This window comes from Eutrigla gurnardus (genome assembly GCF_963514095.1).
Source record: "Eutrigla gurnardus genome assembly, chromosome: 21".
Lineage (NCBI taxonomy): Eukaryota > Metazoa > Chordata > Actinopteri > Perciformes > Triglidae > Eutrigla > Eutrigla gurnardus.
This window is the reverse complement of record NC_139932.1, coordinates 300,328-326,213: the sequence shown is the minus strand read 5'-3', so window position 1 is coordinate 326,213 and position 25,886 is coordinate 300,328. Positions and strand designations below refer to the sequence as shown.

General features: G+C 40.9%; 2 protein-coding genes across 2 annotated transcripts in view; both read right to left on the bottom strand.

Moving 5' to 3' along the window:
* Positions 1 to 25,886, bottom strand: part of LOC311031937 (CCR4-NOT transcription complex subunit 2-like) — a 119,462-nt gene that overhangs the window by 38,860 nt on the left and 54,716 nt on the right. Inside the window, exons 6-13 of the mRNA XM_084038533.1 lie at positions 20,269 to 20,348; positions 19,977 to 20,102; positions 4,667 to 4,797; positions 4,315 to 4,435; positions 4,052 to 4,208; positions 3,109 to 3,170; positions 2,841 to 2,890; positions 2,545 to 2,645 (exon numbers count right to left, since the gene is read on the bottom strand). Coding sequence (XP_083894659.1) covers positions 2,545 to 2,645; positions 2,841 to 2,890; positions 3,109 to 3,170; positions 4,052 to 4,208; positions 4,315 to 4,435; positions 4,667 to 4,797; positions 19,977 to 20,102; positions 20,269 to 20,348 — 828 coding nt within the window. The remainder of the gene's footprint in view (positions 1 to 2,544; positions 2,646 to 2,840; positions 2,891 to 3,108; positions 3,171 to 4,051; positions 4,209 to 4,314; positions 4,436 to 4,666; positions 4,798 to 19,976; positions 20,103 to 20,268; positions 20,349 to 25,886) is intronic.
* Positions 9,935 to 12,690, bottom strand: LOC311031952 (putative nuclease HARBI1). Its single transcript, XM_084038550.1, has 3 exons — positions 11,384 to 12,690; positions 10,207 to 10,918; positions 9,935 to 10,088 (listed from the first exon to the last, which is right to left on the bottom strand). Exons 2-3 carry the CDS (start codon positions 10,690 to 10,692, stop codon positions 9,942 to 9,944), a joined length of 633 nt encoding a protein of 210 aa, XP_083894676.1. The 5' UTR covers positions 10,693 to 10,918; positions 11,384 to 12,690; the 3' UTR covers positions 9,935 to 9,941.

Sequence of the window (25,886 nt, the reverse complement as noted above, 5' to 3'; positions counted from 1 at the left end):
GCAAACAATTATTTAAGTTAAGTTAAGTGAAGTCAAGAAATACTGTCTTTATATTTTTATATAAAAACATGTATTTTCTATCAGGACATAGTTTTCAAGTGCAACTTAAAATGGATACATTGTTGATGTTACTGTTAAAAAAGCACATCAATAAAGTGAGTATTGGCAAAATCGGTAGTCTGATGCAGCTGTTGAATGTAACTTATAAAGTAACTTGTAATCTAACTTAGTTACTTTTTAAATCAAGTAGTCAGTAACTTAACTAAGTTACTTTTTAAAGGAGTAGTCAGTAGTCAGTAGTCAGATTACTTTTTCAAAGTAACTGTGGCAACACTGGACCTGTTGACCTGCACCTCAAAGAATCGGAATCAGAAAGAGACACAGCAGAGGACGCATCTTTGGTGACGAGCCAGATCCGAAGACTATTGTGTCCATTGAATTATGCAGCTTAAAATGTTGATTTTGCTCATTTTATTCGAGTCTGTGCTGTACTGTGGCAAAGGTTTCTCACCCACTAAGAAAGGAAACAATTGAATGCAAGGATGATGAATCAATCAATGTAAGTCAGCTTACTCCTGAACAATCTGTCCGCCTCACTTCTGAAATGATGGCTACACCCCTGCTTTAACAATGCTGCCCCCACTGTGAAACATGGTCTGCCTCCCTGCCTCCATCCTCTCCTCGTTTGTTTTCTGAAATGTGGAAAAACACATTTCACCAGCCTTCAGAAATTTCAAGTACAGACCATAACAACATTCCGCATAGCCTCGCCACATTCAACCCACAATGCAGCGCTGGATGCTCCATTACCCGACACTACCCAAATGCATCTCATCCCTGGCACCCGAAGGTTTCCCAGATTTCATTGCTGAAAGAGAACTTTGATGGTTGATTGGATGGACTTGCTCTGCCCACAGAGGTGATGGGTTTTAGAGACCTGTTTACTGTTGCAACAAAAGCGCACTGCAGAGCAAAGGAAGTGGTCCCTTTCATCGACATAGGGTAATTCACTACTCAGACATACAGTCATCTGTCACCATGGAGTTTTGACAAAGTTTTAGGCTGATGTCAACATCATCAGTTTGTTAAGAAAGTAGTAGTCATCGTGGTCAGTATGTTTGGATCAACATACACATGTGAATCAAGCTTTTCACACATGATCTCAATGAAAGGCAGCTCTCGTTGCTCCCTAACTGACAGCACTCTCATCAATGCCTTGGATTGCATTGACATGTCATGAGCCAAAAGTCACAGTTCTCAATCAGAACAAAAAATGTCACTTCCCCCACTAAGAAACTCAGCAGGCTAACTGTAGCCTTCATAATGAAATAATGTGGGATGCAGAGCTCCAGAGTGTGGCCAAAATGGTTGCATGCGACATATCCCAGCAAAAACGTGGCATCATCGGCGGAGTTAACCGCTTCACCACCTGTCTCCCTTTCTCGCCATAAGAACAGTCCTGTCTCACCCGTGCTCCGAGCCAGTGTCACGAAGCGGGCGGTCCGGTCGGTCCTAGTTTTATGAACTAGTCGTTTGATTCGGTCTCCGGTTCTCGGTGGGGGGTTAATCCACCGACTAAGATTAATAACTTGGTTCAAAGAACCGACTCTCTACGAGCCAGAGCCCACCACATCCAAACAGGCCAAAGTATTGTATGTGTTTCAGAAGGAAGGGCTCAGACATGGCAAAACAGCCAACATTATGCATTTTCTGCAAAGAGTACAGCCAGAGCCTGGTTGGGAACACTGCTTTTACCGTCGGAGCATCAACGTTCAGAATCGAAACATTAAAAAAGAACAAGAAACACAACTTGTATGGTAACAGGTATGTGGTGGCCAGAGGGGCCCCCCTCCCCCCTCTGCAGCGTTTCAGCACCAGGCAGCCACTAGGGCTTTATTAAGTGGAATAAAGTATTGCTACTACCTCAGATTTTGTTCTGTTCTAGCTTTTTTAAATACAGTTTTGATGTGCCTGTGTCAGATGTGACCACACTTCTTGCTTTTTAAATACATAAATGTGTGTTGGTTTAACATGTGTCATTACCTGCTGCTTGCCAGCCCCTGAACATGTATGGCCCATCTAAATGTCCTGGTTTGAAAATCTGGCCCAACAGAATTTTTTATTGGAAAGCCCCTATAGACCATAATTCAATTAATATGACCTTGGATTCTTATCCATTTTATAATGGTTAGAGAATTCACCTGAAACAAATGTTAAAGTCTTAAGGTCTTTTTTGAGTGAAAACCATTTTTTATCATAAGGGTCCCTGCATTTAACGTGTATTTTTTTTTCAGGCACTTTTTTTCATTTCTCTACTATAATTACAATATAATATATTTAAATATATATTTCTTGCTATTTCCCTGATTGCCTGAATAAATCGCTAAATTTCTTGCTAGTAGCAGACTGCGAGAAACTGTAAGGGATACGGCTGTCTTGTTCAAATTTCCAATTTTAAATTTGTTGAGCAGTTTGAATTTAAATGCTACAGCTGTGTGTGTGTGTGTGTGTGTGTGTGTGTGTGTGTGTGTGTGTTGTTCTTACAGCTCTACTGCAGCCAGGAGTTGTAGTAGGTCTCCTCCATTCATATAATAGAGATAAAACAGCAGGTCTTCACCATACCGAGACAACTTGATAGCTGCTAACTGGAGACATGAAAGGGTAGAGATTTTATTGAAGACATCTAACACTTACATGAAGCACTTATTTTAAGCCAAATCATAATTTTTAATTTACTATGATCCTAGAAAAAACAATATATAAAATATTACAATATATATATTTAAAAAAAAAATCACTTTCCAATTATTTTTTACTACCAAGACATCAAAAGTTCATACCTTGTCCCTTATGTGGATGTTGGTTAAATACTCTGAGGGGACATGGAAGTCTACAGGAAGAGGAAGAAAAAAACACTGAAAAAGCATGCATGTACTTGTCTTCCACCGAACAATTGATCACGGAAATGATTAAATAATAACAACTAAAGCTGCAGTCTTTGATTTTGGCCACCAAATCCAGCAGACACAGTTGTGTTTGCATCCACCACATGAATGTAATACCCAGAATATGCGTAAAATAAATCACACATTTGGAGTCTAAACTCACCTATGTCCTGCGGTCGACAGGGAGCCGATGCCCAGGGAGACGCAAACTTAGGATAGAGATTCCTGAGAAACAGACAGACAGGAGTGAGACAGAAAGACTCACACACATCTTCACAGAAGAAAATCTTGGTCCACTGAAATTCAATTGATTGGTTGAAGCATGTTCTATTAGATGAACTACATCAGCCACAGAGCACAACATCTTTCACCCCACATGCAATTATTTTCAGCATGCGGTGTCAACCAACCAGGGGCCACCAGGAACAACTATTTTGGACAAATATTTTTGTACATTTGTTGTTGTTTTTTGGTAATTCTACTGGGCATTTTTACTTTTTTATCGATAGAAAGAAAGAACCATTGATTCATTAAAAAAAAACAATGGGCATATTTATTAATAATGAAAATAGTTATTTGCAGCCCTACTTGTAACAGGCAAATAATTATACTATCCATTTACATTTAGGTCATTTAGCAGACGCTTTTGTCCAAAGCGACTTACAATAAGTGCATTTGTCAAAAGAAGGAAACAAAGAAACCACAACGTATTATTGCTGATAAAGTAAGAGCTAAAAATAGAACAAGTGTTAGGTCCTCATCTGAGTAAACTAGTACTTCAAGAGCAACAGTGCTACGATCGAAGTGCTATAGGTAAGGGGTTTTTTTTGGGGGGGGGGGGGACTATCCAGCACAGGTTTGCCATGTTTGAAATGAAGATGAAATTATAGTACAATATATATGGATGGGTATGAGTGAGCTGCTCTCTCTACAAAGCAGAGACTCAAGAGAACATCATTTATTGAAATGTAGATTGTGTGTTGTCCCTCTGCAGTCTGCACATATCCCTGTGTTGTTTTTTTCCATTATTATAATTATTCAAATTAGAATTATTTATCTCTATTATCCACACATGACTCTAAAGTGTTTGTGTGTGTTCGTCGTACTCAGGGGAGTTGAGGTTGAGGCCGAGTGTGGTGAGGTCGGAGCCCAGCGCCAGGTGGACCATGCCGGGGTCCGTCTCTGCTGCCCGGATGAACGTCAGCAGGCCAATCATCCCGAACTGGTCCGTTACCATGCCAATCGGGATGTTGGTCACACGACCTGGAGACACAGAGAACACATGGGGGTTTAGACTGACATCTTTCATGGCTTTTTCCCAAAAAACTATCATTATCATTTCTACATGGATCGTCTGACTGTGTCTTACCGTCAGGAAGGACCTGAATCCCTTTCTTCTGCTGGTTGTTGTTGCTAGGCACTGAGCTCTTGTCGCCTGGGAACTTTGGACCATCTGAGATAGAGGTGGGCTTTCCTGATGAGTTCAGATTCTGATTGGACAAAAACGGAGGGAAAAAACAGTCCGAAAAAATGGGACGAGTCAGGACGTGAGAGCGCTGCATAAGTAAGAAAAGGACACTGTGATGAAAACAGCGGGTCAGAGTTTCATTCACAGGAAAATTGGACAGCAAAGAACAAAAACAAGTAAAAGACAGGAAAACAGCATAAATGTATGAGAAAAGAAGGAGAACGGGGAGGACATAAAGAAAAGAAAAAATAACCGTTTTGCTGTCTTCGTTGGTGCTGGTGGGGTCTTTTGTTTGGTAGTTTGGCCCAGGAAGAGCTGGGAAATCTTCGTTATGGATAGAGAAGTCCTGCGACTGCTCACTGGACGGCTTGGTTACCATGCCAACTGGAAAGATGGAGGGCAGAGTAGTTGGTGTTGCACTGATTAAAATGTAATGTGATACAAACACACATTCAGATGGGTAAAATAAAGAAGTCATGCAAAAACACCAGGCTTTTTTGAGATAAGGCAGCAATAATGATTGATGATGATAATGATACGTATTTGTTAAATAATAATAACAAATATAATAATAAGAAACTGTATTTCTAGCGCCACAGCTGGAGCTTATTTGAGTAATCAAGTATTGTACAGATATGTCGATATTTTTTCTTTATGAAAGACCAATTGTAATTATACAAAGAGAAAACAAGACAGGTCTCTGACATTTAACACCTAATCGGTAATTCTACATTTTATTGCTCAAATAGTATGATGTAATATCTGTAAAAATTAAATGAAGCCTCAATGAAATTACTTGTTTCAACCCTTTTTATCTATTAACCACCATACAAGAAATGCAGCAGAAATTGTTTTACAATAAAGAAATGCTTCACATGAAAAGTTAACATTTACTTGTAAAGAGCAATTATATCATGGCAGTCTTGAGTTTCCAATGATTCCGAGAACTCCACATTTTCTATAATGTAGGGGGGTGAATCTTTGGCTTCACAGCGATTCGATTAAAGATACAGTAGTTGGCGATTCGATTCAAGGACGATTATTTTTCTGTTGTAACGATTCAATTCGATTCTGTAAACCACGATTCGATTCAGTAACTTGTAACCAAAATTCTATATCCATGAAATAAACATAATAAATAAACATAAACAATAATGTGAGTGAGACAATTTGTATTCTTCTGAAAGGTGAAAAATAACATATTTATTCTAGAAAAAAGTAGTCCTGCATAGTATTTTATGCTGGATACAAAAATGTAATTAAACATTGCTCAGTTATTTTGAACATTATTCAATAGACTACATGCTGGCAGGGGAGAGTGTGTCTTAAACGTATTAAAACATTAATCATAAGTAAGAATCACGATTCATCCGATTAAATGCATTTATATTGATTATTGGTGAAGCCAAAACGGTTCATTCTATTTATTTATTTTAGCAGATCGATTTAGTAGAATCTATAGGACTGACAATCGATTCATCGATTAATCGTTACACCTCTACTATAATGGAATGATTGAAACATCTTTTTCACAAAAAAAAAAAAAGATTTTCTTTTATGAATTTGTTATAGGTCTTCTGGAAATATAACAAAATCTGCTGGGTCAAAATTATAAATACAGTGATGCTAATATTTGCCATCCACAAGCTTCTGGCAAGCTCTTCTTAACAGAATTGATGCATTCAACTACATTTTTTGGCCTGTTTCTTCAGCACAGTACACAGGTTCTCAATGGGGTTTATGTCAGGGCTTTGGGTCCTAAAGTCTAAAATTGTGATTCTAGCCTGATTTAGCCATTGCTTAACGACATTTAATGTGTGTTTGGGGTCATTGGTCATTGGGCCTCATTCACCAACCGTTTAAGCTGTTTTCATGAAGATTCTGGCATTCACCAATGTTTTCTTATGTGGACAACAGACATGTCACCATGTCCGTGAGCATTTAATTGGTCGTTTTGGCAATTTCCTTTTTGCCTCAGATTTGATGTCCATGCATTTTTTATTTGACTTCATCAGTTGTGCTTCCTCCTCCAGATACAGCATCCACTGAACCAGTAACATCATCCTGTGCATCTTGTGTTAGTGTTACTTTAGATCCACTACTGACTAGGGATGGGAATTGATAAGATTTTTGCGATTCCAATTCCATTTTTGATTCTGCTAAACCATTCGGTTCTTTATCGATTATCTTATCGATTCTCATTTGGAAAAAAGCAGAACAAACAGGTCAATTAGCATCAACTTTAGTTCAGTTTAGAAGTAACATGATGACCTTACAGTACAAACCCAACAGTGAGGTCTTGAGGTATAACAATAATAAAATAAATATTCTTGTATGTAGAAATAAACAAAATACAACTATTTTTTACAATTATTCTGTCCTTTCCTCTCCCTGCCCTAAATATGTGTGTATATAGTGTACTCCTTCTGTGCCATTCATGTTAACTTTCTCTTTCACTACAGTAACTCTTTGACCGTCATTTTCTCTGCTTTGAACTCTTCTGTGTCTCCCGTTTGGGCAAACACAACAACTCACGGCCAAGCGTAAATTAGGCTTTCCGATTGGTTGTAAAAGCCGCTACGGGAGCCAATACGAGTGTCTGATGCATAAACGTAACTCTATACGTCACTAGCAAGATGGCGGATGAGAAGTTTATCGCTATACATAAACAAAACGGAGAAATGCGCCACGGAGACGAGGAGACATCTAGTCACATCTTTACAACTTTACGCATTCGTTTTGTTGTCAGAAATAAATCGCTCACATGGGCAAGCAGGGTACCATGGCTTAGCCCCGTTTCTCTAGTTTAAGAGGAAAAAAAACGTAACCCATTACGAGTTATGACGCTCTAAAGACAACATGATCTTTTGTAGCGTACACGCTACAATGGGTCTCAGCAGAAGACATGCTAACCGGAGCGGATCGAAAACGCGACATTCATTCAAAGTTATCGCATGCTGTGTGCGCAAATGTTTCTGCATATTGGTAGTATTTCCTCCAGTTGATGAAATATTCACTTTGCAAGTATTGCAAGTTGCCCTATTGTCATCCTTTTCTCGTGAAATGTAACCACACTTTCGAGCGTTTGTACCGCTTGGGTGCAATGTTTACTGCCGGCTGCACGGGACTGGACGTCGCCACACACGTTGCGTATCTTGCGTAAGCTACGGAACGTACGTGGTGACGTCATTCGCGCCCACTGGAATCGATAAGGGAATCGTTTGCAAAACTGGCAAATGATTCCAAGGATTCAAAACACTGGGAACCGGTTGTCAACAAGAACCGGTTTTCGATACCCATCCCTACTACTGACGCTACAGAATATAATGGCTCATTTGCTGTTCTCTTCCTGCAGCAGCCGGCTAAATATTAGAATTCCATATAATGCAATTTAATTAAAAGAATTAGCATTTTCTTCTAAACGTGGGGCTTGTTCATCAGCTCTTTGATGAGGTGACAGCCAGGCATTTCCCATCATGTCCTGGGTCTTGCAGTCGTTTGAGAGTAACTGCGGCGCCTGTCTTCGAAAAATGTTGTGCCTTGATCTTGTGAGATTATCGTTGCTCACGTGTGCTACCAAGTCGACAGACAGACAGACAGACAGATGACAATACAGTGCAGGTATAGTCAAGAGACTGGCAGTGTTTACCCTACCATTGTACAAAAAAAATCTATATGCCAAAAATAAGCCACCTATCAATTCATTCATAAATCAATAATCATTTACATAGGGAGCGCCTCCGCGCAGCACAGTGTAGACTTGCTCCGCAAGACGCGCGGCCACAACAATACTCGCCATGCACTCCCGCTACGTTCTTCTTCGTGTACTTTACGCGATTGATGTTGTTCTGATGCCGTTCCGCCTCGTTGCCGTTCCGCCTCGTTGAACCACCACAATGTCGCTTTCTACTTTCTACACGGAAAGTTGACACTATATTTTGATAAGATGATGCAGTCTTCAGACTTGTGACCCAAGTTCTGTACAGAGATGAATCTTTACATATTTATTATGTGATCTTGTGTGTGTTTAACTTGTATCAATGCTTCTCTCTTGTATCAATGCTTCCGTCTTGTTTAGAACAATCCTGCAAAAAATGGGCCTGGAGGGAAGCGTGGAGCCCCAACAGGCTAAAAAGAAATGGGACAATTTAAAAATATATATATATAAAGTATGTGCAGGTTTGGATAATGATATAAAAACTACATTTGTTTTTGCCAAGTTAATAAATACTTTGATAAAGGAACATAGAAAAAACTTCCAAGGCACCTCATGGTATGGTCATAAACTTCAAAAACACAGTCCGCGTTTTGCCATCAAGCCTTCATCAGGAAGTTAAACATTAATTTTCTTCGTTTCTTTATCACTACATGAATCCCATTAATAAGAGTACCTGAAACAGTTTTTTTTGTCCATGAAGCACTCCTTTTTTCAAGACTTTTTAAATAAACACTTTACAGACAATTGCTGTTGAAATCCTCTGCTTTAGGAATGCAAAGATCCAGGGACAGGGCAGGGAGTCGTTGGGAGGCCCACTGCTGCCACCTGGCCCTGGTTTGTCCTCATGGATGAGGTATTGGGACAGAGGCCGTCCATTAAGCCACCTGTCCTAATTGCCTCCATCCCTGAGGACACACCAGGGCCAAGTGCTGCAGTGGGTGAGCAGGAGCAGGAGCAGCAGCAGGAGGAGGAGGAGGAGGAGGAGGAGGAGAGGCAGCCAGGGCCAGCAGGAAGGAGCAGAAAGAGGAAAAGGGACGAATTGATGGAATTAATAAGAGAGGACATGATATTACAGAGGGAGATTGAGGAAAGAAGAGAGAGAGAGAGCAGAGAGAGAATGGAAAGACTTTTTGGTTTGTTGGAGAGAGTGATTGAGAGGCGTTAATTTTTTTTTGGGTGTGGATGTATTTTTCTGTTCAATTAAGTTCTGTTTGTAAGTTGTTAATGAAAAATATTGTGTGTATATAGTTAAATTAAAATCTTATTACCTACACTATCTGTTCCACTTCTTATTTACAACTAAAGCAAACTTTTGAACTGCTTTTCAGTGACAAGAAAGTAAATTTATTTTTTGTCATTAAATATTTACAGTTACAATAAGACAAGTGGGTGTTAACATGTAGAACTAAAAAGATCATCAGAAATAACTATTTACAGAGAACATATATACAGTGTCGGCTGAGCAGGAGTCGCTGGTGGTGCTGCTGCTGGACTGGATGGGATGCCACAATAAGGACCCTGGAGGCTTCTGGCAATGAGTGGGACATCATCTGGGAGGTGGGGGGTGTGGGATGCATGTCTCCACTTTCCACCACATCGTCCATCATCAGGGTTTGCAGGGCTGATGCAATCGACGGCTGCCATGTTACTAAAATGTTTAAAAGAGAGGCAAGAATAAAATATTAATACTAAATACTACTGCACAACATTTAAACATCCCACCACAAACTACTTCAACAAACAAAACTGTTTACAAAACACTTTAAATAGGAATAGCTTTAAAATGATTTTACTTGCCCTCTAAAGGTAATCATGGTCGAGTACACCCTCCTCCAGGGCAGACACCTCGGCAGACAGCTGGTCCCGCCGCCATGTCGTCCTGCACTTCATCCTCTGGGGCCATGATGTCACCAGCACCCAGGCAAATGTTGTGCAGGACGGCACATGCTGTTATGACCTGTAGAAAACGAGAAAAAAAAGATTAATTTAAAGTAATTGTCATTTTATTTTAATTAACTTAATTTAGTGGTATTCACCATTTAACAATAATTCTGTTCTGTTGGGTAATGACATACCTGAGGCACAAAGGTGTGGTGCACCTCCAGCGCTTGGAGGAAGATGGCCCTGAACCTGGTCTTCATCCTCCCAAAGGCATGCTCTATGATGGAGCGTGCCCTGGAGTGATGGACATTGAAGCGCTGGGCTCCCACACCTTGCACTGGTCGTTTGTAGGGAGTGATGAGGGGGAGTGGATGTTGGAGGCATGGGTATCCACCGTCTGCCAAGATGAAGTACCCTGGAGGAGGGTAGATGCCACGCCTGAACAGTGGGCTGTACCGGAGGACCCTGGAGTCATGCACCGACCCCGGCCAGCCCACATACGTGTCAATGAATCGGCCCTGATGGTCACAAACTGCTTGAAGGAGGTTAGAAGGAAACAGTTTCCTATTTCTATAGCACTGACCATCAGGGCCGCTTGGTGGTTTGATCCTGACATGGCAGCCGTCGATTGCTCCAGCAGCTTTTCGAAAAGCTCTGTGTCTCTGTGTGGAGCGAGGCATCCCAAACACCCTTGAGACAACCCTGTATGATGTCCCACTCGCCAGCCAGAAGAGAAGGACCAAGGTCTCTATTGTGGCACCCCATCCATGTCGTCTTTCCTGGTGGAGAAGGTCCAGCAGCACCGCCAGGGACTCTCTGCTCAGCCTGAAGTCTTTGGTCGTGTCATGATTGTCAAAGTAAAGTTGAAAAATGGTTGAGGTTGATCCGGCAGTACAGTGGCATTGTCTGGATGGATAAAGGGGGTAAGAACAGGAGGACATACATGATTGAACAATAGCTATTGAATTTCAGTCAATACGACTATTCTAATTAATGTTAAAGCTTAGACCAATAATGCTTTATCTGTCCATCTATACACTTTGGCTTCTCAATATTTACAGGGCTCGTACACATTTTACTATTCAATTCATTCACTTTATAAACCAAGCATTGAAACTAAAATCCAAGCACTTTTCAGACCTTGAAAAACACAGCATTAAGATGACAGCATTTTCAAAGATTTTAGATTTTAAGCACCTGTACGAACCCTGTATTAAGTCTTATGGTTAAATGACATTAACCATGTCAATCTATACTTGATATGGCTTGTCACTTAACGGTATCGTTTATTAACAGGAATATTAATTACCATGGACTACGCTAGCTATGTATGAACATTAATATGGTTTAAAATAACAGCTTTAACGTTACCTCCCCACGGCTCTCTCCCAGCCGGAGATAAACAAGCCGCCAGTGTCGCCGCAGCCGCCTCTCCTCTTCCTCCAACAAAAAATTAATTAAAAAAAATCAAAAGCAAAACCTCTGGCTCCATGTCGTCTGTCAGTTGTATTGTCTGTCGTCTGTCAGTTGTGTTTTCTGTAATGTCGTTTGTCAGTTGTATTAATGTAATGTCGTCTGTCCGTTGTATTTCAAGTTGTGGCGGTGTTTTTCCCGGGCTTGGCTGGCAGAAGTGATGACGTTGCGACGCAATCAGGAAATGCTCCGTAGGTTAGACCGTCCCATTTACCGACGGTTGACCCAGCCTTCGGAGGAGTCTCCGAAGGTGTTGCCTCCGTAGCCCGCGTAGGCTGGGTCCTCCGAAGGCTGCAGACCCTGAATTGGGACACAGCTTTTGTCTTTTATATGTATACCGTAAGAATGCTTTTAGTGGGGCAGCTTAGCTAGAAATTATATAAGGACTGTGCATTTTATGATAAAAGCGTCAAATTTGGTACACTTGTAGCCAAAGACATATAGAACAAAATTAAATGTGGAGGCACGATGAATTTTCAATATGGCGGCCATTTTTCAAGATGGCTGCTAGTGACCGCCTCTTTTGAGATTAAATTTTACATTAACAATGAATAATAGGTGATAGAAACATGAAATTTGGTACAATTATAGCCAGATAAATTGGGAACATGTAGAGGGATCAAGACTTTTAAATATAGTGGCCATTTTGCAAAATGGCTGCCAGTGACAACTCTTTTTAAATCAATTTTCATAATAATGATGGACATAAATGATACGAGGATACATGTTGGACTTATCTTCTAAGCATAGCACTTGAGAACCTTCATTTGAATTACTCCTTTTTCAATATGGTGGCAAAGATGGCAGCCAACTACCAAAAATGTTCAAGATGGCGGGCATGCCTGGTCGCCTAGGAAAATAGTGCTTTCAATACAATTTCATTGATCTTATTTGGATATCAGTTAGTGTTAGAGTAGGTTTAGACATTTCCACAAAATTAAATTTGTGCTGGAAGACAAACAGCTTGTTGTCACAAATGATGTAGATGTAAGCCACCACTTCATGATCTGTCTTCACTTGCTCCATGTACACATGAGGAAGCTGATAGTAGAATGTTATTACATGTGGCCCATGCAGCCAGAAATGGCCATCAGAAAATCATGATACAAACTGTTGATACTGTTGTTGTGGTACTGGCTGTGGCAGTTGCTCAGGGTCTCAAGTCAGAAGATGAGATATGGTTGGCATTTAGAACTGGAAAACTAGGTTTTCGATACCTTGCAGCCCATGAAATTGCAGCAGGACTGGGGCCTGAGAAGTCACAAGCACTTCCAGTGTTCCATGCACTGACTGGCTGTGATACTGTATCCAGCTTTGCTGGCCATGGGAAGAAGACTGCATGGGCTGCATGGACTGTCTTTCCAGAACTTACAAATGCCCTGTTAAAAGTATCTTCTGCCCCAGATAACATACCGCAAGACGTTATAGCTACAATCAAGAGGTTTGTTATACTGCTATATGACCGAACCAGCCAATGCACAGAAATAGACACTGCAAGGAGGAAGTTATCCCGCCGACAAAGGCTGCCCTAGAAGAACATGTCAAGAGGGCAGTTTACCAAGGAGGTGTGGGGCCAGATGCTGGGACCTACACCAGAACTACCCTTTACCATGTAAATGGGGCTGGTCAAAGACATTTGGGGGTTATTATGCACCCTTCTGGACACGCCTGCAAGCCAGTCCAGCTATGAACTTGTCTCCTGTCAATGTAAGAAGGGTTGTGTTAGGCAGTGCATGTGCAAAAAAGCAGCCTTAGAATGCACAGCTCTCTGTTACTGTGAAGGGGAGTGCTAAATAGACTTTCCTGCACTGCACCTACTTAGACTATCACATATTTTGAGTCTTGAATTGCAGCTTCTGAGCAATTCTGACTTTCATTTACTTTACTTCAGATCCAGAAAAATATAACAACACAAAGATCATCCAAATCAGATAAATCTATGCAACTTTATTGCAACTACAATTTTTTGCTCGATGGCTGCCATCTTGGTCACCATCTTGAAAAAAATATGATCTAAATAGATTTTTGTTTACCTGCTGTTAGTGTTTCAGCCTTTGAAAGAGGACCCCTTTGTCGTTTGCCTGCTTTGTTGATTAGTTTCTCCTTTTTCTTGCATATTATGTACAGGGCAGGAAGGACGAGGGCCAGAGCCTGCAATTGGCAGGCCTGCCTTGGATCGGAGTCTCTATGTTGGACTCGGGATCGTGCTGCTAGATGTCGATGGAATGGCCTCGGAGACATCGTGTTCTTCCGTAACGTCTAGCTTTCCACCTTTGCGATCGCGTTTTTGTCGGTAAACCTACGGTAGCATGTGTGATGGAAGCCAGTGTCCTCAGGAATATTTTCAAACTCCAGATCAATACAGTGTTTGTAGTTTTCAGCCACGTCCCGAGACTCAGCCTTCAGCCCGAGTCACCATTGTAGGCTTGTTCTGTAGGTATTCCATTGTGTGGTGGTGAAATCATCGACCTCCTCGTGCTTCACAGAAGTAATATGCAAATAACAGTGTTTGGATTTTGATCATTTCAATTTTTTGATGTATTTTCCTCGTCGTCGGTACTGCTCGATGAAGCCATGGTGGTCGCCATCTTGCATTTCTATTGACAAAAAGCAGCTGACCACTTGTCTTTTAATATTCAGTATACTGTAAAGAAGCTGAAGTTTTTACTTGTATTTTATTTTAGAAATAAGTCTTGCTTTTCCTTTAGGGTGAAACAGAAACTGGTGGAGTCAACCCTTTTTTCCTTTTAATTTTGAATAGTAGGACCTATAGTCTCTGCTCTCAGGACTTTTATCATTTTACTGTTCCTAAGGTCAGAACAGAAATGGGGAAGAAAGCTTTTAGATTTTCTGCTCCGAGTACATGGAACATTTTGCAGTCAGAGCTCAAACTCCAAAGTCTGGTATCTCTCAATGTATTTAAGTCCATGATAAATTCCATTACATCCAGGCTTCAGGAGTGTAAATGTTTTATTTGATTGCAAAGGTTTGACCAATCTTGTAAATTCTCTTAACTCATTTTGAAAAATCAATTGTTATTTGTATTCTAATTGTTTGTTTCTTTTTTGTCTATGATTAATGTGACGATGTGTTTTTTACGTCCTGCCATTCTTGGCCAGGTCTCTCTTGAAAAAGAGATCTTGGATCTCAATGGGACAAACCTGGTTAAGTAAAGGTTATAATAATAAAGCATGCATGTAATTGTCTGTGGTGTGCTGTGTGCAATAAGTGCAATGATCTGATGTAGTGAAGCCCATTTTATGTAATCTCTCACCTGTGTAGTGTGTTCTGTGGTTAATCTTGAATTGAATGAGTTGTAAATTTGAGATTTTGCAGTGAATGAAGTTATTTTTGCATATTTGAGACCAGAAATCTGCATTTGGAGTAAAGGAGAGATCCTGTTCCCACTTGGAGTTTGGGAGAAAAATTAAAGTGTTAGTAGTGTTTAGAAATGTATATAACAGCGCTGGGAATCTTTGAAAAGTCATCTATGATGATTGTTTGATCTTGCATGTTAAATGTATTGTTGATTTGGGGGAGAATGGTGGACTTAAGCTGTAAGTATTGGCGATATTGACTGTTACAGATGTCGAACTTCTGGGTTAGTTGTTGGGAGTTGATGATTTTGGAATCCTGTACAATATGGTGGAGATGTGTGATACCTTTTTGTTTCCATGGTGTAAAGTTGGATAGTTTCCTGTTTATTGTAAAATCTGGGTTGTTCCAAATTTGTGAATTAGTGGATGGTGTAACCGTGGAACCTTTGATATGGAATATCTTCCACCAAGCTGTCAGAGCTGAGGCTATTGAAATATTTTGAAAACAGGTGTCATTTTTAATTGGTTGATGAATAGGAGGTCTCAAAGGTTTATATTCTTGCATAGTGCCTGTTCAGTTTCTAACCAGTGTGAATCATGATGTGAGGAGGTGAGCCACTGTTTTAAGTATTTTGACCGACTTGACACGTGATATAATTCAAAGTTGGGTGCATCTAGTCCTCTTTGAAACTTGGATTTTTGTAGTGTTGATAGTTTTATACGAGGAGTTTTTTTTTCCAATAGAATTGAGATATTGCTGTATTGAGTGAATTAAGCTAAGGTGAATTTGGAAGTGAAGGAATCATGGTGAATAGGTAATTAATTTTAGGGAGGACTGACATTTTTATTGTTGAGATTCTTTCTGACAGTAAGATTGGTAGATTTGTCCAGCGATTGGAGGTCATTTTGTATTGATTTGAGTAATGGTGTGTAATTTAGATTGAACATCTCTGAGAGTTTGGGGGATATGTGGATTCCTAAATATTTATATATTTATTTTCCTATGGGAAGGTGAAACTGTGAGGTGAGGGCTGCCATATCCCTTTGGTCCATGCAGAGGGGTGGATTTTGATAAGTTGATGGAGTAGTTGGATAGAGGTGAGAATGATTTAATGACTGACGGACATTCTTGTAGTGATGAGTAGGGTTCCTGGAGGATCAACACATCATATGCATAGAGGATTGTTTTGTGTTCCGTGGATATTGATCTGATACCTTTGATGTTATTGTTTTGTCGTATGCTAGCTGCAAGTGGCTCCAAGAAAATTGCAAAGAGTGACGGAGAGAGTGGACATCCTTGTCTAGTGCCATTGTGAAGCGTGAATTGTTGTAAAGTTAACCCATTAGTTGTGATAGTGGCTGTTGGTGAGGTGAATAATGCCTTGATCCAGGTAATGAATGACTCTCCGAATCCAAATGTTTTTAATGTTATGAATAAGAATGACCAGTTGACTCTATCAAATGCTTTTTGTGCGTCTAATGAGAGGATTATGGTTTCAGTTTTCTTATTGTTTGAGAGCTGCATTAGGTTAAATCATTTCCGTGTGTTATAAGATGACTGCCTTCCTTTGATAAATCCAGTTTGGTCTGGATGTATTATGAAGGGAATGGCTTTTTCAATTCTGTTTGACAGTGCCTTGCTTATAATTATAATGTCTGTGTTAATTAGTGAGAGAGGTCAGTAACTGGATAGCTGAGTAGGGTCTTTGTCAGGTTTTAACAGCAGGGTGATTACAGCTGTATTCATCGTTGGAGGTATGCTGTTGGTTATGAGGAATTCATCAATCATTCTGAGAAAAAGGGGTGAGCTATCTTATTGGTGTAGCACGATCACATGTCGAACTGGGCCACCACCCGCAGCCAAGATATTATTACGCTCTGAAGAAACTAGCTCTGCATAAAATATAGACGCACGGATAATCGAATGGAATTTCAGCGACAAACTTTTTTTTGGTAGCTTAGCATGACTCGTTCTTTTTTATGAACTAAAGATTGTGTAGATGCACGACTGCGGAGCGGGAATCCTTTTCTAAAAGACTTTTCGTGGTTCACCTTGCGGCCTAGAATGCAAGTGTCTCACACTCAAACTCAATTAGCAAATTATTAAAACTTTTGCTGCTACTTCTACTACTACTTTCGTGTGGATTGATGTATGGATTAACTGACTGTTTCAGCTCTAGTCGTGAAGTGTAATTACTGACACCAAAAAACAAAAAACATTATTATTGGGCCCGGGCGCCGACAACATCGGGTAGCGAAGCCCAATTGAAACTGTAGCGTTTTTTATTATTTTTTCACGACTTCTGTTGCCATTTTGGAAGCCTTAGCAATAAAATTAGCTCAAAAAAATTTCTGTGCACATGGGGACTGGCGAAAATTTTAAAGGTCTCGTAAAAAAACTTGCTCTCTAGCGCCACCTAGCAACGTTTAGGCCACACAACGCACACCATAACTCCGATTGACAAAACATTTGGTACACATGTGCAGGCAAGTGTCCTCTACAAAATTGCAATTGTAACTACTAAAGTCCGCCTACCAAAATTTTCCGCCATTTTGAATTTTGCGAAAAACACTTTTTTGCTAATCCTCCTAAACCGTAGGTCTGATTCTCACCAAAATTGCTGTGGATCATCATTAGACGAAGCTGGTCAACTGCTATTAAAGGCTTCGTAAAATATTCTTGCGTTCAGAAGTTATTATTCAATGAACATCAGAGGGGCAGGGCTCTAAAAATCAATACACATAACTCCATAGCCTTTAACCCAATCATCATGAAACTTGCAAGATATGTTGACATATCTTCCTGGAACATATCATGAAAGTTTTATCTAAATTGACTACTCGGGGGTGCTACAGTAATTCAGCCATTTTGGCCCATTTTAGGCCATTTTAGCCAATTGTAGGGTTCGTATTTTAACAAACTCCTCTTACACCGTTGATCCAATTCATGCCAAACTCACTGAGACTGTTCTAGAGGCCTCAACGATGCAAAATCATCGAAAGGTCATAAGTCAAAGGGCGTGGCCAGGACGGCGTCCTGAACATGGACGAAATTCATGCTTCGACCACAAAAATCTAAACTGTTATAACTTCAATGTACAGTGTCTGATATGATCAAAACGTTGCATGTTCGTCAAGAGTACCACCCAAAACACATCTGCACTGCAATATTGATTGATATTCAGAGCACCACCTACTGGCGATAGAAAGTGTTAAGTTTTATACTTCAGTGAACTCTCCTTAGCAGCTTTATCAGATTCACCTCAAACTTGGTCATCATGTACTCAAGACTTCAATGATGAAGAGTTATCCAAAGGTCTTGCATAAGTCAAAGGGCGTGGCCAGTGCGTGACGTTTTTACCAGTGTACAGGAAGTTGTTGTTACTTCAAGATACAATGTCCAATCTTCTTGAGACTTGCAGGATATGTTGACATCTCTCCCTGAAAGACATCCTGAAAGTTTTATCAAAATTGACCACTCGGGGGCGCTACAGTTAATCAGCAATTTTAGGCTATTTTTCCAATTGAAGGGTTTGTATTTTAATGAACTCCTCCTACAGCGTTGCTCCGATTCCTGCCAAACTCTCTGAGACAGTTCTAGAGGTCTCAACGATGCAAAATCATCGAAAGGTCTTGCAAAAGTCAAAGGGCGTGGCCAGGGCTTGCGTTTTGGCCAGTGTACAGGAAGTTGTTGTAACTTCAGGATACAATGTCCAATCTGCTCAAAACTTGACATGTTTGATTAGAGTCTTACCCTGAACACGGTTGCACTGTAATATTGACCTTAGGTCAGAGCGCCACCTGATGGTACCTGGAAATATCATGTTTTTACACTTTTACGGCTCCTTTTAGGATATTGAACACCTTTAACTTTGACGTACCTGCATGAAACTTTGTAGGTACATAGAACACGTAGGTATGTACAAAAAAGCCTCTTGGACCCATGCCTTAAACCCAACAGGAAGTCAGCCATTTTGCATTTAATGTGAAATTGTAAGCGATTTTTCGCCTCTTTCATGCAGTATATTTTAATGAACTCCTCCTAAACCGTTGATCCGATTCCTACCAAACTTTATGAGCCTGTTCTAGAGGCCTCAATGATTCAAAATCATTTAACTTCAGTGTCCATTGTCCGATCTTTTTCAAACTTCTCACGTTTGATTAGAGTCCCACCCTGAACATGTCTGCACTGCAATACTGACTCACAATCGGAGCGCCACCTATTGGCGACATGAAATGTCATGTTTTTACACTTGTATACTGTGTGACGACCCCGCTCTCTCCTGGTCGTCCCTTTGTTTGTTTTTCTTGCAGGCTCATTTCAGGTAGATGGGTGGAGCTGCTGATCTGACGAGATTCACCTGGGCAGCCTAGGCCCAGGTTATTTAGCTGGCTCCTCATTCACATTTTCTCTCTCTCTGACCACTTGCTGCCTGTTTGGTTTGTGTGTTCTTTTGTGTTATCATCACCACACTCAATTACAAACAACACTGCAGACATTACTGACTCTACAGATTACAGACTTCTTTGTTATGTTGTTTTGGGTTGCATTTATAAATAAAGTTCAGTTAGAGTTGCTTTAAAGGTGTGTGGTCTCCCACTTTGTCTTGCTCTATGAGCCAGGGCTATGACAACTGTCAGAGTGTCGTGGAACTTTGCACCCCAGTCGAGCACGATGACTTCAATCGTCTGATACGGTGATCGACGCGACGATTCAGGCAAGGGATAACCGGCTGCGTGGCAATGGCCGGGGACGACCCGCGCCGTGGCGGTGGCCGGCTACAACCCGTGCCATAGCGGTCTGACACTGAAGGCGGTCGTAGCACTAACCGAGTTGCGTGTATGCGATGGCCCGTGCATCACGGCTCGCAGTTTTAATTATTCTCATTATTGTAAAAATTCAGGACACCTTGTAACTCTTGTAATTTCTCTGGCAACAAGGAACAACTCCATCTTTTATGGAGGACCACATAATTTGGTAGAAAGATCCAGAACAGCTGCTGAATTTGAGGCAAAATAATAAAATATAATGTGCATTTACCAAAAAACTTTTTTTTAGAAAAAAACAGCTTAGTTAGGACAGGATATAACCAAAACAATTGCTGTATGTAACAGAATTAAATATTTTAAATGGCATTTTATGGTAGTTTCATTCACAGTCTGGTCTCTCTTACCGTAAGGAGCCCGTCCGGCCAGTGGGTTGAGCAGTGGGGTTGGATTTGAACATCCATCCCTCCTACTCCTATCTGCTAACGCTGGGAAGTCTGACAGGTCCAAACCCGTCACATTCTCACTGCCGTCTGGACAAACGCACAGAAACATCAATCAAAAGAGATTATTTGAGCTTCTACCAAGATTTAAAAACAATCCACTACTGCAACTACAACAGCTTTAAACCTGTGAGTATCTGAAGGTGGAACATTAACAACAATAATACAATACATTTGAGTAATGACATTTTTATACCTGTGCCATTGAAGATGTTGTTGGACAGGGAGTTGTTCATGTTGTAGCCTGGATTCCTGTTAACACCAAAACCTGACATACTGACACACAAACAGAGACACATACACATTGATCATAATTAACTTTTTCGTTTTTACGTTTTATCTGTTCTAAGGCACTTATAGCTATTACTCAATAATTATAATACACCATTATCAAATCAACAGTCCGCAACCACATCCAGAAAAGTTAATGTCCAGCCGGGTGAAGTAGTAACCAGCTGGGGGACCCTTGGGCAGCCGTTTAACTAGAGGGTCTGGGGATTAAACATCTTCTGCATTCTGGTGACTTCTTCTGATCTATTATGCACCAATGATTGATGGAAATCTGTTTACATTTTTATAATTAATAAATAAATACTAAATTCAGCCCTTTGCCAAATTGACGTTGAAAAAAATTATGTTGCTAATAAAAATGCAGTAACAGGAATGAAGCCTCCGACCTACTATATTATTTTTTGGGCCCAAGGGCCCTATTGTAATTGCAATGTTTCTTATTATTCTTACACGGAAGTAACTCGCGTTTTGGAGGCCTCAGCATAAAAAAAACCTCACAGAAATTGGTGTGCTTAAAGGAGTCATCACCAGGAAATCGCAATTTCTCTTGTTAAAACATGCATATCTGTGTTTGACCTCAGTTGAAACTTGCCTGAAAGGCTGGAGTTTGAAAGTGGCGCCGTTTTTTCGCTTCTGCTCTTTTTCCGAACAGGAATAGCACACAAGGGTGTGCATTCCTAAAGCACGAGATTTTGATTCTGCGCCTTCGGTGACGTCACCGTGGCGGCTACTTGCATAAGCCCACCCCTCTTTCACCACCCAACCCCGCCCCGTCCGCTACCTGAAATCGCCGAAGCGCCGCCATTATGTTTTGGAGTCTGCATGCAGGCAAGCCCCCCCGGCTCTGTCCTTCCTGCGGCGAATCAACGCGCGCCTCATTACATATTATACAATGCACATCCGGACCAGTCAAAACCTCGCGCGTAATCTCGCGTGATAAAATCGCGGTACGAAAAAGGGTCAGAACAAGCTCAATGTTTGATTAAAATTTTTTTTTTTTTTTTCTAATAAGTTTTACGAATTGATCCAAAGCGATCCAAGGGGGGCTGGATACGTATAAAACCAGGTTATGACTCCTTTAAAAAAAGATTCACTATTTTGAAGGTTTTGTATTCGGCCACAAAAAAGTTGCTCGCTAGTGCCACCTAGCGCCAGAAATTCCAAGCCCTGCCAACTCCGATTGACATGAAATTTGCAGGTGAGTGTCCTCTACAAAAAGGGGGGGGGGGGTTAGCTCAGGAGGTAGAGCGGGTTGGCTGGCAAGATTGCCGGTTCGATCCCCAGCTCCTCCTAGCTGAGTGTCTGGTGTCCCTGAGCAAGACACCTCACCCTAATTGCTCCTGACGAGCTGGCTGTCGCCCTGCGTGGTTGACTCCGCCGTCGGTGTGTGAATGTGTGCGTGAATGGGTGAATGTCAGTCATTACTGTAAAGCGTTTTGGATAAAAGCGCTATATAAATTAGGACCATTTACCATTTACAAAAAAATCATCTTGGAGTACAAAAGTCCGCCTTGAAACATTTTCCGCCATCTTGGATTTTATGAAAAAAAAGTTTGCGAATTTCTCCATCACCCTTGATCCGATTTGGACGAAATTTGGTTTTCATACCCATTAGACCTAGCTAGGGTCATGGTCCAAAGAGGTTTTGAAAATATGGTTTTATTCAGAAGATATCGGCCAATGAACATAAGAAGGGTGTGGCTCCAAAACTAAATTAGCATAACTCCATAACCTTTGGGCCAATCATCACGAAACTCGAAACCTCTGTTGACATAGCTTCAAAGAACATTATTGCCTAATGCAAATTATTGCCAAACATGCTTGATAGTGCAGCTGTCATTTCTCTGCTGCTGCTGGGTCCTGCTGGTCCTCCTGGTCCTGTCTCCTCAGTGCTCTCTCTAACAGTTTCAATCATGGCCTTTCCACTAAGAAACATGTCTGTTAATATTGCGCATGTTCCACATCTTGTTCCAATATTTTTTCTTTTTAATATCATCTTCTCCGTGCCACACATTTCTTTCTCATCTTCACCACCTTTATTTAGTTGAAACATTTTTTTCATTTTCTCTGTGTAACTACATGCTTGTCAGTTGCAAAAAGAGCCAGGACGAATGCATTTCTTCCCCAGTATACATCCTTTGTAAGGCAACCCCACTTGTCTGACAAGTAATGTTAGGTGACCTGAGCCAACTAGCAGCTCCTAGAGCATTGTGACCTGCTCTCAGAGAATAAACCACCAGATAATTTAAGATTTGCTAAGCTACAAACAGCGCTAACTGCAGAATGATGTGACAGCAAGTGCAGTTACTGACAGTGGCAGTCAGCGGCTCTCGTCACATTATGTTAGATGTCACTCAGACTGTGAGCCAAGGGAGTCTCAGGTGCCACTGTGACTGTGCTGCTACTCAGCTCAACAGCTACACTATATTGCCAAAAGTATTCGCTCACCTGCCTTGACTCGCATATGAACTTAAGTGACGTCCCATTCTTAATCCATAGGGTTTAATATGACGTCAGCCCACCCTTTGCAGCCATAACAGCTTCAACTCTTGGTGGAAGGTTTTCCACAATGTTTAGGATTGTGTTTATGGGACTTTTGACCATTGTTCCAGAAGTGTATTTGTGAGGTCACACACTGATGTTGGACGGAAGGCCTTGCTCTCAGTCTCCACTCTAATTCATCCCAAAGTTGTTCTATTGGGTTGAGGTCAGGACTCTGTGCAGGCCAGTCAAGTTCATCCACACCAAACTCCCTCATCCATGTCTTTATGGACCTTGCTTTGTGCACTGGTGCACAGTCATGTTGGAACAGGAAGGGGCCATCCCCAAACTGTTCCACAAAGTTGGGAGCATGGAATTGTCCAACATCTTTGGAGAAAAGCGCTATATAAATGAGGCCATTTACCATTTATGCAACTGCTCGGCCATGGAAACCCATTCAATGAAGCTCTCTACGCTGTTCTTGAGCTAATCTGAAGGTCACATGAAGTTTGGAGGTCTGTAACGATTGACTCTGCAGAAAGTTGGTGACATCTGTGCACTATGTGCCTCAGCATCCGCTGACCCTGCTCCGTAATTTCGGAGCCTACCATTTCGTGGCTGAGTTGCTGTCGTTCCCAATCGCTTCCACTTTGTTATAATCCCACTGACAGTTGACTGTGGAATATTTAGGAGTGAGGAAATTTCACGACTGGACTTGTTGCACAGGAAGCATCCTATCACAGTACCACGCTGGAATGCATGGTACTGTGACAGGCTGCAGACTGCCGTGGTCAAGAGAGCCTTATTGCATTATATTTTTCGATTTGTTATTGTCACCTAGAACCTGAATCAATTGTTTTAATTTACATTAATAAAGACATTAACACCATACATTGTAGCATAACAATTGAATGCAGAAAATAAAGTGTTTGGCTCTTAATTTCCCCGGGGAGGAACCCCCCGCTTCATATCTGTCTCCCCACACCCACCAGTGTTCCCAGTCGGCTACTATTTTCACCCAGCTGAACCTTGTATGCACTTGTGGAAAACCCTGATAATGTTTTTTTTAATTTCATATGTCAAATGTGAGAAATTGCCGTAATGTGTTTTTTTCTTGGTTCCTTTTGGTCGCTCTGAGCACCTGTACTGTAACACCATGAATAGACGAGCATCAAAATCCAAGCTGCAGGGTTTTAGCAAACGGCAGCTCAATTGACCGCATTCAATCTGTGGAAGGTGAGCGGCCTCCATCCAATAGCAGCTACTGTTATAAGAATTTTGTATAACCACATGTCTTAGGTATGTATAACCTCATGTCTTAGGTATGCCTAATTGTTATCAGGGACCTTGTGCACATGATGTCTTGTTCTACACGAAGGTTAACTTTCAATGACGCATCATCTCCTGAACCCTTTAAAAAGACTCAAGTCACAGCACTGATTTGAGCACTTCCTCTGTAGCATCTTCACACGTTGTTGCAATGTAACTGCTCCTCTTGGCCAAGATTAAAGGCCAACGTCGACTTTACTTCTCTGTCTCTGATCTCCTCCTTGGGTGAATTTGTTTGTTCACGAGCAAATTCTTTTAATAGCTACCGAGCTGAATGTCACCACAGTTACAGCAGCACTCTCTCAATTCAGTGAGTTCGACAACAATGTAACGGGAGCTGCTCACAACCACTGTCAGCAATCAAAATGGCTGTCACTCCCCTGTGGAGTTAGCCATGTAGGTAAGCTAAATGCAAAGTAAATGTGACTGATTCAGTAAGAGACACAATTTTCTAGGTAGGTGCTCAGCTAACGTTATAGTTATGGCTAGTGATGACACAGCTGATGATGTTGGCAAATTGCACCCTAGGGTAATTTTCACCATGACATCCAGCCAAATACTCCCTCAGAAGCATTTTTAGCGATGGTCAACATTGGTCAAAATAGGGCTATCAGCCGATTGGCTTCGTACTGGCGCGAATGGTACTGTGTGTATATCTTGTAAATTACCCCACTAATAATGCATGGAATGTTATTAGTTTAATAACTATTAGTGCTGTCAACATTAACGTGTTAATCTTTGCGTTAATTATGAAATATTTAACGCGTTAATTTTTTTTAACAAAATTAACGCAGCTGTGTTTTGTTTACTTCCCGTGGCGGCTGACGTGAGACCTATGACGACGTGTGCCGCAAAGCCGTTAGCCATTAGTTTTTAATGGAGTTCAGCGTAAGATTTTGGCTGAGGCTGCCAAGCTGACTTGTTCTATGGAGTGAAAAGGTTTTATCATTCTGACTTCACGGGAAGAATATTTCCTTGTTCTTTTTTACATATTTGCATGTTCTATTGTGGACCTTTTTGAAATTTTCTGTTAGTGCATATAAGAAATATGCCTTTTTCAAGCTGACAGTTAATTTTGATGGCCTTGATGGTTTCTTTGGAAGAGAATCTGTGCTTAAAGTAAAAAAAAAAGCTGCTATTTAACAATGGTATTTTACATAAATTACATCATTTTACATTTAAATATCCATTATAACATACTTTATTCTTAAGAAGAAAGAAAGCAATTAATTGCGGCAAATTGTGTGATTAATTAGTAAAAAAAAATGTATCAATTGACAGCAATAATATATATTAGTGGTGGTCATAGATACATTTTTTTAATCTAGATTAATCTCACTGTAATCTTCGAATGGATCTAGATTCATCTAGATTAAAATGGCTCATTTGAATTCTGCCGAAGGCATTCATAATATATGTCCATCCATCCATCCATTGTCTACCGCTTATCCTGTATTCAGGGTCGCGGGGGGGCTGGAGCCGATCCCAGCTGTCATTGGGCGAAGGCAGGGTACACCCTGGACAGGTCCATAATATGTGTGTGCTACCTAAATAATGACTAACTAATTCCGCATGTCACAAGGTGCAAACAACCTTAGTCTTGTCGAGGTTTCCATTGGGAAGCTTCTTAAAAATAAATTTTCCCGGAAGAAAACCCGGGGGCTCATAGCTGCATCCATGTGATCATGTCACGTTTGATGTGGTAATTTCACA

Coding starts and splice junctions, on each gene's coding strand:
- LOC311031952 (XM_084038550.1), bottom strand. CDS start 10,692: ATGCCTCGCTCCACACAGAGACACAGAGCTTTTCGAAAAGCTGCTGGA. Junction 10,089..10,206: donor ACCACACCTTTGTGCCTCAG/GTATGTCATTAC, acceptor CGTTTTCTACAG/GTCATAACAGCATGTGCCGT.